Source organism: Ranitomeya imitator, chromosome 1 (assembly GCF_032444005.1).
Source record: "Ranitomeya imitator isolate aRanImi1 chromosome 1, aRanImi1.pri, whole genome shotgun sequence".
In the NCBI taxonomy this organism is placed as follows: Eukaryota; Metazoa; Chordata; class Amphibia; order Anura; family Dendrobatidae; genus Ranitomeya; species Ranitomeya imitator.
This window is the reverse complement of record NC_091282.1, coordinates 823,082,188-823,097,844: the sequence shown is the minus strand read 5'-3', so window position 1 is coordinate 823,097,844 and position 15,657 is coordinate 823,082,188. Positions and strand designations below refer to the sequence as shown.

The 15,657-nt window shown below is 49.9% G+C and overlaps 1 protein-coding gene across 1 annotated transcript in view; it reads left to right on the top strand.

Annotated features, from left to right (window-relative positions):
- Window positions 1-1,767: 1,767 nt before the first annotated feature.
- The window catches only part of POLE4 (DNA polymerase epsilon 4, accessory subunit), a 40,181-nt gene continuing 26,291 nt past the window's right edge, over window positions 1,768-15,657 (top strand). Inside the window, exons 1-2 of the mRNA XM_069740425.1 lie at window positions 1,768-2,047; window positions 4,168-4,252. Of these exons, the coding sequence (XP_069596526.1) occupies window positions 1,832-2,047; window positions 4,168-4,252 (301 nt within the window). The 5' untranslated portion in view covers window positions 1,768-1,831. The remainder of the gene's footprint in view (window positions 2,048-4,167; window positions 4,253-15,657) is intronic.

The following is a 15,657-nucleotide window of genomic DNA, read 5'->3' as shown; positions in this document are numbered from 1 at the left end:
TATCTTAGCTATTCTATTCTAACCTGTCAGTGTGATCTTACTGTACACCGCACTGAATTGCCGGCTTTTCTATAGAACACCGCTGTGTATTTCTCGTAAGTCACACTGCTGGTCCGTGTGTAATCCGTATTTTTCTGGCCCCCATAGCGGCCCTGCGCTTAGTAACCCGATATTTACCCTGGTTACCAGTGAACACATCGCTAGATTGGCGTCACACACGCCGATCCAGCGATGACAGCGGGTGATCAGCGACCAAAAAAAGGTCCTGATCATTCCCCAACGACCAACGATCTCCCAGCAGGGGCCTGATCGTTGGTCGCTGTCACACATAACGAGATCGTTAGCGGGATCGTTGTTACGTCACAAAAAGCGTGACGTTGCAACGATATCCTTAACGATATCGTTGTGTGTGAAGGTCCCTTAAGGCAAACATTTTCGATAAAGATATACTTAGGGATTCACTGTTTATTTGAAATGTAAAGTTATTATATAGGAATGTATGAATTAACATTGTTGAAAACAGAATTACATTTTTAAGCTCTGTTTTTCTTGCTGGAAAAAGTTCATATTAATGAGAAACTTATTTTAAAAGTTTCATCAAGATCTTCTTAGGGATTCAGTGTTTATTTCAAATTTTAAGTTACTATATAGAAATGTATGGGTTTGCCTTGTTGAAAACGCAATTAAAGTTTAACCTCCGCTAATTTATTTTTAAATAGAGTGAAGTGGAAAGGAAAAAAGATTCAAAAAATTCAACTTTAGAAAAAAAACTACCATAGGCATAGGTATGGCAGAATATGGCGCATAAAGAGTGAATCCCTAAAAAGATCCTAATGAAACTTGGAAGATAACGTTGTTGTACTAATATGAACATATTCCAATAAAAAAAACGGAGCTCAAAACCGCTTTTCCGTTTCCAACCATGATAACACACTAGGCATAGGTATGGCAGAAAATGGCGCATAAAGAGTGAATCCCTAAAAAGATCCTAATGAAACTTGGAAGATAACGTTGTTGTACTAATATGAACATATTCCAATAAAAAAAACAGAGCTCAAAACCGTTATTCCGTTTCCAAAAAATTTGACCCCTACATTCATGTATTGCAACTTTATGTCAAATAAATACATATGTAAATAAATTGGTTACTCTGCTTCAAATGGAGTGAAGTGGAAAGGAAAACTAAATTAAGAAAATGAAACGGTAAAAAAAAATCTAAAATAGGCAGAGATGTAGATGAATACGACTAAAATATCTACCATAGGCATAGGTAAATTTGCCACATAGGGTTTTAGTATGCACCCTCAGGAGAAAGGAAGTTGTCGATTAACCCCATGAGAGCTGAATCCAGCACTGAAGATGTGCTGCTACAGCATGATAACAGCTAATATTGCTAAAATAAACACAGTAGATGTGTTCAGTGGCACATAATAGCAAGATTTATGAAAAAAAACAAAAAACTTTATAGTAGTGGACAACTTCTTTAACTCACGCAAATCGGATGCACCCATCACAAGACCACAGGTCACTAACGGCTTGGCATGACACCTCAGGGTCTGCAGGAGACCCCCTTGTTGTCATAGCTGAACGTTATGAGCACCGCTCTGTGGTGAAACCCGGTGACAGTCGCCAGCAGGTAGGTGTCTGGTACCACTCAGGGGGAGACCTGTCAGTATAGGACGCCGGGCTGTAACAGTACACTGCTGACGACCCGGATGTCACCAATAGGAAACCTTCTTTACTACCGGCCGACTACCTACATGGTCACGTGATACTTTCCCGCGCTCCTCCGTGCCGCGCGCTGCTGTGTGCTGCTCAGCTGCTTCTCTCCATGGCCTCTGAGGAGGAGGTGATGGCGGGCGGCGCCGCTCAGCCTGAGGCTGCTGAGAGCAGCGGACACCCCGAGAACGTGGCGGTGCCAGTGCAGCCAGTGGCCTCGCAGAAGCTAGCGAAACTGCCAATGTCTCGGATAAAGTCGCTGATGAAGTCGGACCCGGATGTGTCTCTGGCCAGTCAGGAGGCGGTGTTTGCTATCAGCAAGGCCACGGTGAGAGCCCGGTGCGGGCCATGCTCTTCCACTGTGTGTGCTTCCTTATGGTGGGCATTGTGTCCTGTGCTCGGCAGCACACGTCACTAGCGCTACGGTTACACACGGGTGTGCACAAAGCCTTGCGATAGTTACCACAGGCGTGTGATGGCATTTCTAGGTGAAATGTTATTTAAAGGGGACCTGTCATTAAAAGTTACCTCCAGTATCCGGAGCATTGCGTTGTCATTTACTGATTTCTAGCTCTCCCAACGGTCGCACCCCCAATGTCGGGGAGCCAGGTATTGGCTGCTGTAGTCCCACAAGCTGATATCAGGCCTCTCTGCAGTGCCCTCTGCCTCCCTAAAGCCCTCACATGTGGTATTGATTGTGACTGTGACCACCTGCTTATGTGGCGCTGCCATGGCGTCACATTGTGCATCCACGAAGTCTGACAGGCCAGGCGCGTCCCTGTGCGCGCTCACAGCAGACACGATCCAGTGCTGAGCTGTCAAAAGCCGCAGTACTGTGCTAGCATGCCTGCTGCAGACTCCGGGTGTGCACAATGGCACGCCATGGTAGTGACATGTAAGGCTACTTTCACACTTCCGTCGTTACGTCGCAATGCGTCGTTTTGGAGAAAAAACCGCATCCTGCAAAGTTGCCCGCAGGATGCCTTTTTTCTCCATAGACTTGCATTAGCGACATATTGCAACATGTCGCGTTTTGGCAGACCGTCGGCACAAAAAAATGTTCCGTGTAACTTTTTTTGTGCGAAGTGTCCGCCATTTCCGTCCGCGCATGCGCAGCCGGTACTCCGCCCCCTCCTCCCCCGAACATTACAGTGGGGCAGCGGATGCGTTGGATAACTGCACCCGCTGTTCATTTATTTCACAACGTACGTCGGGCCGACGCATGGCGACGGCCCCGTACCGACAGAAGTGTGAAAGTAGCCTGAGCAGAATGTCACTGTATGCCCAGTCACAGCAATAATCACACATTGGCAGGACATCAGCAGGCGGTGGCGGGACAGTCGCACCTCTGTGGATGTCATAACCGCTTGATGTACTTCTCTTGTCTGCACTTAGCGCATGCCTCTAGGACTAGTCCCGCTAACTAATGTGCTGCCACAATCCTAAAATTGTATTGCACTACTAGGCTGGTTTTCTTTCATATTCTCGTCTGAACCCATCCTTGGGTTACATTCCCAGATTTGTGTGATGGCCATGTTCTTAGGCTATGGGCACACGATGCTGATTTTGCTGAAGATCCGCAGCAGTTTCCCATGAGTTTACAGTACAATGTAAACTTATGGGAAACCAAAAACGCTGTGCCCATGCTGCGGAAAAAGCCGCGCGGAAACGCAGCGGATTATTTTCCGCAGCATGTCAATTCTTTGTGCAGAATCCGCAGCAGTTTTCCATTTGCTCCAATAAAAAACTGCAGATGGAAAACCGCAGCGGAATCTGCAATAAATCCGCATTAAAAACCGCAGCGGTTTTCCAATGCGGATTTAGCAATTCTGCGGAAAAATCCGCAGTAGCCCATTCTACGTGTGCACATAGCCTAATTGTTTTTATTTATTTATTTTTCTTGGGCGACACATGGACGTTTGCGCTTTGACTTCTTCCAAAATCCAGAACTTATTTTTATTTTTCCATTGACAACCGTATGAGGGCTTTTTCTTTTTGGCAAGATGAGTTGTATATTGGAATGATACAGTGAATGGTATCTGCAAAACTGGAAAAAAATATTCCAAGTGCTGTAAAATTGCCAAGGAGTGGAAATTAATATAAAAACATATATTTTATTTTTTAAACAAGAGAATACAACATTTAAGATCAATATTTTGTGACTTGTACTATTAAAACTTCATCGCTAGAATTGTTTTGTGTATTGCACAGCTGCTCCAGCTACTGTCTGTTGACTTTTTTTTTTTTTTAAACACAACCAATTGTGTAAATTATTGTTCCTAGATGTATTGTTTAAAATATATTTTGTTCTTTGCAAAACTCCTGTCAATTCACTCCTCATAGTGAGTGACTTGTGAAATTAGTATTTTTGTATTTCCATTATATGATTAAGTGCAGAGGATGTCGTTGATTTAAAAAAAAAAATGCAAATGTATTTTTGTTTTACAGGAATTATTCATTGAAGCTATTGCAAAAGATGCATTTGTGTATGCTCAAAGAGGAAAAAGGAAAACATTGCAGCGGAAAGACCTGGGTATAGACTTTGCTCCTTTTTTCACCTAACTTTTTTATAGTAATACTGAAATGTTTCTTTATTTATTTCATAGTTAAACAGTGGGAGAAATTGAATTTATGTCCTCCAGATGTTCTCCCGTTATAGCCGGTTTCTCAGAATAGCCTACATATGGATCAGTACTACAGGTGTACCTCCTACAAAGCATTTTCTACTGCTCTGCTTTTAGAACACTGATCATTTCATTTATTTTTAAAGGAAATCTGACACATCCCCAAACACTTTTAACCCCTTCCCGACCTTTGACGCATACGCTGCGTCATGAAAGTCGGTGCCAATCCGACCCATGACGCAGCATATGCGTCATGGAAAGATCGCGTCCCTGCAGATCGGGTGAAAGGGTTAACTCCCATTTCACCCGATCTGCAGGGACAGGGGGAGTGGTAGTTTAGCCCAGGGGGGGTGGCTTCACCCCCCCGTGGCTACGATCGCTCTGATTGGCTGTTGAAAGTGAAACTGCCAATCAGAGCGATTTGTAATATTTCACCTATTATAACGGGTGAAATATTACAATCCAGCCATGGCCGATGCTGCAATATCATCGGCCATGGCTGGAAACAATAATGTGCCCCCACCCCACCGATTGCCCCCCCAGCCCACCGATCTGGCCGGTACACTGCTCCGGCTCCCCTCCGTCCTGTGCTCCGGCTCCCCCCGTGCTCTTGTCCGCTCCCCCCGTGCTCCAATCACCCCCCCTGCACTCCGATCCACCCCCAACCCCCCCCCCCCCCCTTGCTCCGTTCCACCCCCCCCCCCCCGTGCTCCGTTCCACACCCCCCCCGTGCACCATTCCACCCCCCCCGTGCTCCGTTCCACCCCTCCCGCGCTCCGATCCACCCCCCCCATGCTCCGATCCACCCCATCATACTTACCGATCCTGCCGGGGTCCGTCCGTCTTCTCCCTGGGCGCCGCCATCTTCCAAAATGGCGGGCGCATGCGCAGTGCCCCCGCCGAATCTGCCGGCCGGCACATTCGTTCCAAAGTGCATTTTGATCACTGAGATATAATCTATCACAGTGATCAATATAAAAAAAATAATAAATGACCCCCCCCCCCCCCCCCCTTTGTCACCCCCATAGGTAGGGACAATAAAAAATAAAGATTTTTTTTTTTTTCCACTAATCTTAGAATAGGGGTAGGGGTAGGGTTAGGGTTAGGGTTTCGGTATGTGCACACGTATTCTGGTCCTCTGCAGATTTTTCCGCTGCGGATTTGATAAATCCGCAGTGCTAAACCGCTGCGTATTTATGGCGGATTTACCGCGTTTTTTCTGCGCATTTCACTGCGGTTTTACAACTGCGATTTTCTATTTGAGCAGTTGTAAAACCGCTGCGGAATCCGCACAAAAAAGTGACATGCTGCGGAATGTAAACCGCTGCGTTTCCGTGCAGTTTTTCTGCAGCATGTGTACAGCGATTTTTGTTTCCCATAGGTTTACATTGAACTGTAAACTCATGGGAAACTGCTGCGGATCCGCAGCGTTTTCCGCAGCGTGTGCACATACCTTTAGAATTAGGCTATGTGCACACGGTGAGGATTTGGCTGCGGATCCGCAGCAGTGTTCCATCAGGTTTACAGTATCATGTAAACATATGGAAAACCAAATCCGCTGTGCCCATGGTGCGGAAAATACCACACGGAAACGCTGCGTTGTATTTTCCGCAGCATGTCAATTCTTTGTGCGGATTCCGCAGCGTTTTACACCTGTTCCTCAATAGGAATCCGCAGGTGAAATCCGCACAAAAAATACTGGAAATCCGCGGAAAATCCGCAGGTAAAACGCAGTGCCTTTTACCCGCGGATTTTTCAAAAATGATGCTGAAAAATCTCACACGAATCCGCAACGTGGGCACATAGCCTTAGGGTTAGGGTTGGGTTGGAATTAGGGTTGTGATTAGGGTTAGGGTTGGGTTGGAATTAGGGTTGTGGTTAGGGGTGTGATTAGGGTTATGGCTACAGTTGGGATTAGAGTTAGGGGTGTGTTGGGGTTAGTGTTGGAGGTAGAATTGAGGGGTTACCACTGTTTAGGCACATCAGGGGTCTCCAAACGCAACATGGCGCCACCATTGATTCCAGCCAATCTCATATTCAAAAAGTCAAATGGTGCTCCCTCACTTCCGAGCCCCGACGTGTGCCCAAACAGTGGTTTACCCCCACATATGGGGTACCAGCATACTCAGGACAAACTGCGCAACAATTACTGGGGTCCAATTTCTCCTGTTACCCTTGTGAAAATAAAAAATGCTTGCTAAAACATCATTTTTGAGGAAAGAAAAATGATTTTTTATTTTCACGGCTCTGCGTTGTAAACGTCTGTGAAGCACTTGGGGGTTCAAAGTGCTCATCACATATCTAGATAAGTTCCTTGGGGGGTCTAGTTTCTAAAATGGGGTCCCTTGTGTGGGGTTTCTACTGTTTAGGCACACCAGGGGCTCTGCAAACGCAACGTGACGCCCGCAGACCATTCCATCAAAGTCTGCATTTCAAAACGTCACTACTTCAATTCCGAGCCCCGGCATGTGCCCAAACAGTAGTTTACCCCCACATATGGGGTATCACCGTACTCAGGAGAAACTGGACAACAACTTTTGGGGTCAAATTTCTCCTGTTACCCTTGGGAAAATAAAAAATTGCAGGCTAAAAGATCATTTTTGAGAAAATAATTTTTTTTTTTTATTTTCATGGCTCTGCGTTATAAACTTCTGTGAAGCACTTGGGGGTTCAAAGTCCTCACCACACATCTAGATTAGTTCTTTTGGTGGACTAGTTTCCAAAATGGGGTCATTTCTTGGGGATCTCCAATGTTTAGGCACACAGGGGCTCTCCAAACGTGACATGGTGTCCGCTAATGATTGGAGCTAATTTTCCATTTAAAAAGCCAAATGGCGTGCCTTCCCTTCCGAGCTCTGCCGTGCGCCCAAACAGTGGTTTACCCCCACATATGGGGTTTCAGCGTACTCAGGACAAACTGGACAACAACATTTGGGGTCCAATTTCTCCTATTACCCTTGGCAAAATAGGAAATTCCAGGCTAAAAAATCATTTTTGAGGAAAGAAAAATTATTTTTTATTTTCATGGCTCTGCGTTATAAACTTCTGTGAAGCACCTGGGGGTTTAAAGTGCTCAATATGCATCTAGATAAGTTCCTTGGGGGGTCTAGTTTCCAAAATGGGGTCACTTGTGGGGGAGCTCCAATTTTTAAGCACACAGGGGCTCTCCAAACGCAACATGGTGTCCGCTAACAATTGGAGCTAATTTTCCATTCAAAAAGTCAAATGGTGCGCCTTCCCTTCCGAGCCCTGCCGTGTGCCCAAACAGTGGTTTACCCCCACATATAAAGTATCGGCGTACTCAGGAGAAATTGCCCAACAAATTTTAGGATCCATTTTATCCTGTTACCCATGTGAAAATGAAAAAATTGAGGCTAAAAGAATTTTTTTGTGAAAAAAAAGTACTTTTTCATTTTTACGGATCAATTTGTGAAGCACCTGGGGGTTCAAAGTGCTCACTATGCATCTAGATAAGTTCCTTGGGGCGTCTAGTTTCCAAAATGGGGTCACTTGTGGGGGAGCTCCAATTTTTAGGCACACGGGGGCTCTCCAAACGTGACATGGTGTCCGCTAAAGAGTGGAGCCAATTTTTGATTCAAAAAGTCAAATGGCGCTCCTTCCCTTCCAAGCCCTGCCGTGCGCCCAAACAGTGGTTTACTCCCACATATGAGGTATCAGCGTACTCAGGACAAATTGGACAACAACTTTCGTGGTTCAGTTTCTCCTTTTACCATTGGGAAAATAAAAAAATTGTTGCTAAAAGATAATTTTTGTGACTAAAAAGTTAAATGTTCATTTTTTCCTTCCATGTTGCTTCTGCTGCTGTGAAGCACCTGAAGGGTTAATAAACTTCTTGAATGTGGTTTTGAGTACCTTGAGGGGTGCAGTTTTTATAATGGTGTCAATTTTGGGTATTTTCAGCCATATAGACCCCTCAAACTGACTTCAAATGTGAGGTGGTCCCTAAAAAAAATGGTTTTGTAAATTTCGTTGTAAAAATGAGAAATCGCTGGTCAAATTTTAACCCTTATAACTTCCTAGCAAAAAAAAATTTTGTTTCCAAAATTGTGCTGATGTAAAGTAGACATGTGGGAAATGTTATTTATTAACTATTTTGTGCCACATAACTCTCTGGTTTAACAGAATAAAAATTCAAAATGTGAAAATTGCAAAATTTTCAAAAGTTTCGCCAAATTTCCGTTTTTATCACAAATAAACGCAGAATTTATTGACCTAAATTTACCACTAACATGAAGCCCAATATGTCACGAAAAAACAATCTCAGAACCGCTAGGATCCGTTGAAGCGTTCCTGAGTTATTACCTTATAAAGGGACACTGGTCAGAATTGCAAAAAACAGGATTTTTGGTTGCTTACCGTAAAATCTGTTTCTTGAAGCCTCCATTGGGGGACACAGGAACCATGGGTGTATGCTGCTGCCACTAGGAGGCTGACACTATGCAAATAAAAAAATTAGCTCCTCCTCTGCAGTGTACACCCCACCGACTGGCATTAAACTCTTCAGTTAGTGAGAAAGCAGTAGGAGAAAGAACAAGGTTGAAAAACCATAACCACAAACTTGAGAACTGTAAACGTGAGAACAGTCAGAGAACATATAACAAAAACATTGGGAGGGTGCTGTGTCCCCCAATGGAGGCTTCAAGAAACAGATTTTACGGTAAGCAACCAAAAATCCTGTTTTCTTTATCGCCTCTCATTGGGGGACACAGGAACCATGGGACGTCCCAAAGCAGTCCCAAGGGCGGGAAAACAGACTTCCATCAGGTCAGAGGACTCACCACTGCCGCCTGCAGGATCCTTCTGCCTAGGCTGGCGTCCGCCGATGCGTAGGTATGGACCTTGTAAAATTTGGCGAACGTGTGGATGGAAGACCAAGTTGCCGCTTTGCAAAGCTGTAGGGCGGAAGCCCTGTGGTGCACCGCCCAGGAGGCGCCGACTGCCCGGGTAGAGTGAGCCTTAATCCCAGGAGGGGGCACTCTGTTCTTGACCCGGTAAGCCTCCAAAATTGCCGTTCTGATCCAGCGAGCAATAGTCGCTTTAGAAGCCGGCTGGCCTCTGCGCGTGCCATCAGGAATGACGAAAAATGAATCCGTCTTCCGGAAAGAGGATGTTCTATCCAGATAAATCCTCACTGCCCTGACTAGGTCCAGCTTGTTCAACGATCGCTCCAGAGGATGAGTCGGAGCTGGACAAAAGGAAGGTAGAACGATGTCCTCGTTGAGGTGGAAGGTGGAAACCACCTTAGGAAGAAAAGAAGGTGGAGGTCGGAAGACCACCTTGTCCTGGTGAATGACCAAAAACGGAGGGCGGCAAGACAGTGCCGCCAGCTCGGAAACGCGGCGAATGGACGTGATGGCCACAAGAAAGGCCACCTTCCAAGATAAAACTGATAGAGGAATCTCCCTAAGAGGTTCAAAGGGAGAAACCTTCAAAACGTCCAGTACCAGGTTTAGGTCCCATGCCTCCACAGGGGCCCTGTACGGCGGGACGGCGTGGGCTACCCCCTGAAAGAAGGTCTTAACCTGTGGCCGAGAGGCCAAGGTCTTCTGAAAGAGGATGGAAAGCGCAGAGACCTGACCCTTCAGGGAACTAAGAGCCAGGCCCGAATCCAGTCCTGCCTGAAGGAAGGCCAAAAGAGAAGGCAGGGAAAAAACCATAGGCGGCACGCGGTTGGACTCGCACCAACGGAAGTAGGCCTTCCAGGTGCGGTAGTAGATCCTGGAAGACGAAGGCTTCCGAGCCTGAATCATGGTGTGAATGACGCGGTCCGAAAGGCCGGACGCTCTTAGAACCGCGGTCTCAACAGCCACGCCGTTAAACTGAGCGACCGAGAATTCGGGTGGCAGATCGGACCCTGGGACAGCAGATCGGGCCTGTCTGGAAGGCACCAGGGAGCGTCCGCGAGAAGGTTGACGAGCTCCGCGAACCAAGCTCTCCTGGGCCAATCCGGGGCGATCAGGATGACCGGCACCCCTTCCGCTTTGATCTTCTTCAACAGTTTGGGAAGTAATGGAAGGGGTGGGAACAGATAGGGCATCTCGAACTGTGACCAAGGAATGGCCAGAGCATCGACGCCCACTGCGAGAGGATCGCGTGACCTGGAGACGAATTGTGGAACCTTCCTGTTGATCCGAGACGCCGTGAGATCCACATCCGGAGTTCCCCATCGAAGACAAATCTGATGGAAGACCTCCGGATGCAGGGACCATTCCCCCGCCGCGAGACCCTCGCGGCTGAGGAAGTCGGCGGCCCAGTTTTCTACGCCGGAGATATGCACCGCGGATATCACCGGAACCGTTGCCTCTGCCCAAAGGAGGATCTTGGACACCTCGGCAAGGGCCAAGGAGCTCCGAGTCCCCCCCTGATGGTTGACATATGCCACAGCCGTGGCATTGTCCGTCTGGATCCGGACTGGAAGGCCCCTGAGAATCCTTTCCCAATGGCGGAGGGACAGAAAGATGGCCCGAATTTCGAGGACGTTGATCGGCAGCGCGGACTCCTGCAGCGACCAACGGCCCTGAACCGTCAGGTGGCGAAAAACCGCACCCCAGCCGATCAGGCTGGCATCCGTTGTCACCACCTGCCAGTGAACCGGAAGGAAGGACCTGCCCTGGGAGATGAGAGGAGACGTCAGCCACCAGTTGAGAGACCGCTTGACCCGAAAGGAGAGTCTGATCGGCCGATCCAGGGAGAAGACCGACCTGTCCCACTGAGACAGAATGGCTTGCTGAAGGGGTCGAGAATGGAATTGGGCGAAGGGAATCGCTTCCAAGGTAGCTACCATCCTCCCCAGAACCTTCATGGCCGATCGGAGGGAGGGAGGCCGAGGACCCTGGAGCAAGAGAATGTCCCGACAAAGGGTGGATCTCTTGTCCTTGGGAAGGAAGACTCTGGACAGACGAGTGTCGAAGAGCATGCCCAGAAAGATGATGCGCTGAGAAGGAATAAGGCAGGACTTCTTCCGGTTGACCAGCCATCCGAAACGGGATAAGGTGTCGAGAACAATGGACAAGCTTTCGTGGGCCTGAGCAAAAGACGGAGCCTTGATGAGGATGTCGTCGAGGTATGGAAACAGAACCAAGCCTCTGACTCTCAAGATGGCCATCAGCGCCGCCATGATTTTCGTGAACACCCTTGGCGCGGTTGCGAGGCCGAACGGCAGGGCGACGAACTGAAAATGATCTTGTTGCACTGCGAAGCGCAGGAAACGGTGATGACCGGGAAATATCGGAACATGTAGGTAGGCGTCCTGGATATCTATAGAGCATAGAAATTCCTGAGCCTCCAAGGAAGCAATTACTGAACGAAGGGATTCCATCCTGAAGTGTCTCAGGCGAACCCTCCTGTTCAGCAATTTGAGGTCCAGAATGGGACGAACCTTGCCGTCTTTTTTCGGTACCACAAAGAGGTTCGAGTAGAAACCCGTGTACCGTTCCTTTTCTGGGACGGGAACGATTACCCCGGATTTGAGCAGAGAAGCGATGGCTGCGAAGAAGCCCGGAACCAAAGCGGGATCTTTTGGAGGACGAGATTGGAAGAAACGATCTCTGGGTCGGGAGGCGAACTCTATTTTGTATCCCGAAGACACAACTTCCCTGACCCATGCATCCTCTACTGCGGAAATCCAGACGTCCCTGAAACGGAGAAGACGGCCCCCCAACCTGGGAGTTGGGCTGGAGTCTTGCCGAGAGTCATGCGGAAGTGGATCTTCCAGTCCTGGGCCTGGACGATCTACCCTGGGAATAGCGAGGACGCCAGGACGGAGTGGGCCTGAAGGACACCGCCTTCTTCTCTTGACGTGCCTGTGGCCTCTGTTGCTGCTGGGAAAAGGAGTTTGACGCAGCGAAGCGACGAAAAGGCCGGAACGAGCGAAACTGCCGTCTAGGAGGAGGGCGACGAGGTTTAGCCTGGGGGAGAAGGGAACTTGTGCCCCCAGTGGCGTCCTTAATGATCTGGTCCAGCTGGGAACCAAAGAGACGAGAGCCCTGGAAGGGCAGACTAGTGAGGGACTTTTTGGAGGACAAGTCCGCCTGCCAGGCCTTGAGCCAAACGGTCCGGCGAATGGCAACGGCATTGCTGGAAGCCTGAGCCGCACAAGACGCGACATCCAGGGAGGCGGAAACCAGGTATTCACCAGCGTGGGAAATCTGGTTGGCAAGTTCCGCTAATTGCGCGGGAGGAGCCCCGTCCAGGATACCTCGCCGCAGATCCTTGGCCCATTTTGAGATGGATTTTGAGGCCCAAGTGGAAGCAAAGGCCGGGCATAGCGCTGCTGAAGCCGCTTCGAAGGCAGATTTTGCGAAGGATTCTATAACTCTGTCGTTAGAATCCTTCAGAGACGCTCCGCCGGACAGTGGGAGCACCGTGTTGGTGGACAGCCTGGACACAGGTGGATCCACCGAGGGAGAGACCGTCCAATTGGCGGTAAGATCTGGTGAAAAAGGATATAACACCCCCAGGCGTTTTCCCCTCTGAAAACGTCTGGTCGGATTCTCTCTCTCTCTGGTCAGGATTTCCTCGAATTCAGGATGAGGGGCAAAAAATCTTGAAGGTGGTTTGGCCCGTCTAAACGAAACCGCCTGATCTGCGGGTTCCGTAGAGGGATCCTTAATGCCGCAGGTTTGGTTTATAGCCCGAATGAGGTTCTGGACCGACTCACTCATGGTGGCGATTTGGCTAGGATCCAACTCCGACATCTCCTCTGAGGGCGCATCAGATAAAGCCTCGCCTGACTCAGGGGAGGAGGAACGGTGCGACACCAACCGCGGGGGAGGGCCGTGCGGCGAGATGGAACGCGAAGAGGACTCAGACCGACGTTGCTGTCTGGACCTTTTGTGGCTAATCAAGGAGGGCTCGGGCGGCGGTTCCTGCGACCCGCTGGCCACTGCAGGGGTCTGCAGGGGTAACCGATCCAGCGCGGACACCAGGGTTTGAGACACCCGTGTTAAATCGGCCACCGATTGTGACAGAGAAGCGGCCCAGCCTGGGATGGGGGGATCACTCTCGGGCGGAACAGCCGGGGGATCCTGGGCGGTGGGAACAATCGGGTTGCTGCAGGACTGACACAGCGGGGAGGACTGACCTGAGGGAAGTTTGCTGTTACAGGACGAACATGCAAAGTACGTGACTAAGGCAGAAGATGAAGAGGTAGGGGGACGAGAGCGGCCCCCTTTAGAGGTAGACATTTTTAGGGACCCTGAAGATGCCAGTGGGTTAGGGGACAGTGGGCAGAGGGGGGTGTCAGTCTGCAGTGCAGCTACTCACGGACCCGGTCCTGGAAGATGTCCCACTTGTCCTCGGCGGAGAACTTCCCTGAGGTGCTGATTCTGCGATGCTGAGCCACAGAAGATGCGAGTGCTGCTGCTGTGAGAAGCGGTGCACACCGGCCGAGGGACCCACGAGGAAGGGGGTGGAGCCAGACGCAGAGGCGCCGGTGGGCAGGGCGCAGTATGTCGGGCGGGAAAGAAGCCCGCCCGCAGAACCGGAAGTGAGGAGCCGAGAAACCGGAAGTAGGCCCCGGCGCAAGCCGGGACCTAAATTAGAGACCGGCGCCGCCGGAGAAGGGAACCGCGGCGCCGGAGCAGCGCGCCGTAGAGTCCGAGAAGAGCGGCAGTCCGCCAAGGCTGTCCGAACGGAACCGGCGGGGCCGCGGCGCCAGAGGCAGGCCCCGGCAGAAGCCGGGACCCAAACTAGAGGCCGGCGCCGCCGGAAAATCGCGGCGCCAGAGAATCGCGGCGCCGGAGCGCCGCCTGAGAATAGCGGCGCCGGAGCGCCGCTGGAGAGTGGCGGCGTCGGAGCGCCGCAGAAAGCAAGCGGCACGGCACCCTGCCAAGGACGCCGTGCAGACACAGGACACACCGCGGCCGCCGAGAAGCGAGACCGCAAGGGGGAGCGGCGCGGCAGCCCGCCAGGCCGAGACTCCACAAGGGAGACACCGTGGCTGTGCGGCCGCCAATGAAGGAGAGCCCAGGAGGAAAATGAGCCACAGCCCCCGTGGCTGTCCCTGGGATCCCCCCAAAACAAACGCCATGAGGGAGGACCGGGGGACATCTGGAGAAAAGATCCCGGGGGAATGGAGAGCCCGCCAGGGGGAAATACTCACCTAAACATCCCACGCCGTTACTAACCTGAGGGGAATGAGACGTCCACGGAGCTGTGATGGACGTCCTCGTCTCCTCCGACCGACAGGCTCTGGTAGGCGAGTGGGTGGGGGACGGAGCCAGGACCGGACTTCTGAGCACGCTTCTGTGCTAGGATCTTGGTCCTGGAGAGGGATCTATGAGGATACGGGGTGGCAGTACACGCCGTACTCATAGTCCGTATTGTGGGACTACAGGTGTGACTGCTCACCCTGTATCCCTCTGGAAGAAAACCTGAAAAGAAACGACGCACATTGAGGTAGATAAGGGTCTAATGAAAGACCCGTGTCCACCTCCTACTGACACTAAGCTAAACTGAAGAGTTTAATGCCAGTCGGTGGGGTGTACACTGCAGAGGAGGAGCTAATTTTTTTATTTGCATAGTGTCAGCCTCCTAGTGGCAGCAGCATACACCCATGGTTCCTGTGTCCCCCAATGAGAGGCGATAAAGAAAACGGCAAGGTCTTTAAGGTTAAAATAGGCTGGGTCATGAAGGGGTTAACCTACAGATAAATCCCATAAGATAGAAACAAAATGAAATATTCTCTACTGTAGGTAAAAGCAATAGTGCATGTAAATAACTCAGGGTACTGGGTAAACATAATCCAAACCCTAACTTTAGCCCTAACCCTAATGGGAAAATGGAATTAAATACATTTTTTTTTTTTTTTTTTTTATTATTTTTCCCTAACTAAGGGGGTGATAAAGGGGGGGTTTGATTTACTATTTATAGCGGGTTTTTATGTTTGGCAGCTGTTACACTCTAAAGGTACCTTCACACTAAGCGACGCTGCAGCGATACCGACAACGATGTCGATCGCTGCAGCGTCGCTGTTTGGTCGCTGGAGAGCTGTCACACAGACAGCTCTCCAGCGACCAACGATCCCGAAGTCCCCGGGTAACCAGGGTAAACATCGGGTTACTAAGCGCAGGGCCGCGCTTAGTAACCCGATGTTTACCATGGTTACCATCGTAAAAGTAAAAAAAAACAAACACCACATACTTACCTTCCGCTGTCTGTCCTCCGGCGCTCTGCTTTCCTGCACTGACTGTGAGCACAGCGGCCGGAAAGCACAGCGGTGACGTCACCGCTGTGCTTTCCGGCTGGCTGACACAGGATGCAGGAGGAGTGCAGAGAAGCACAGCGCCGGGGG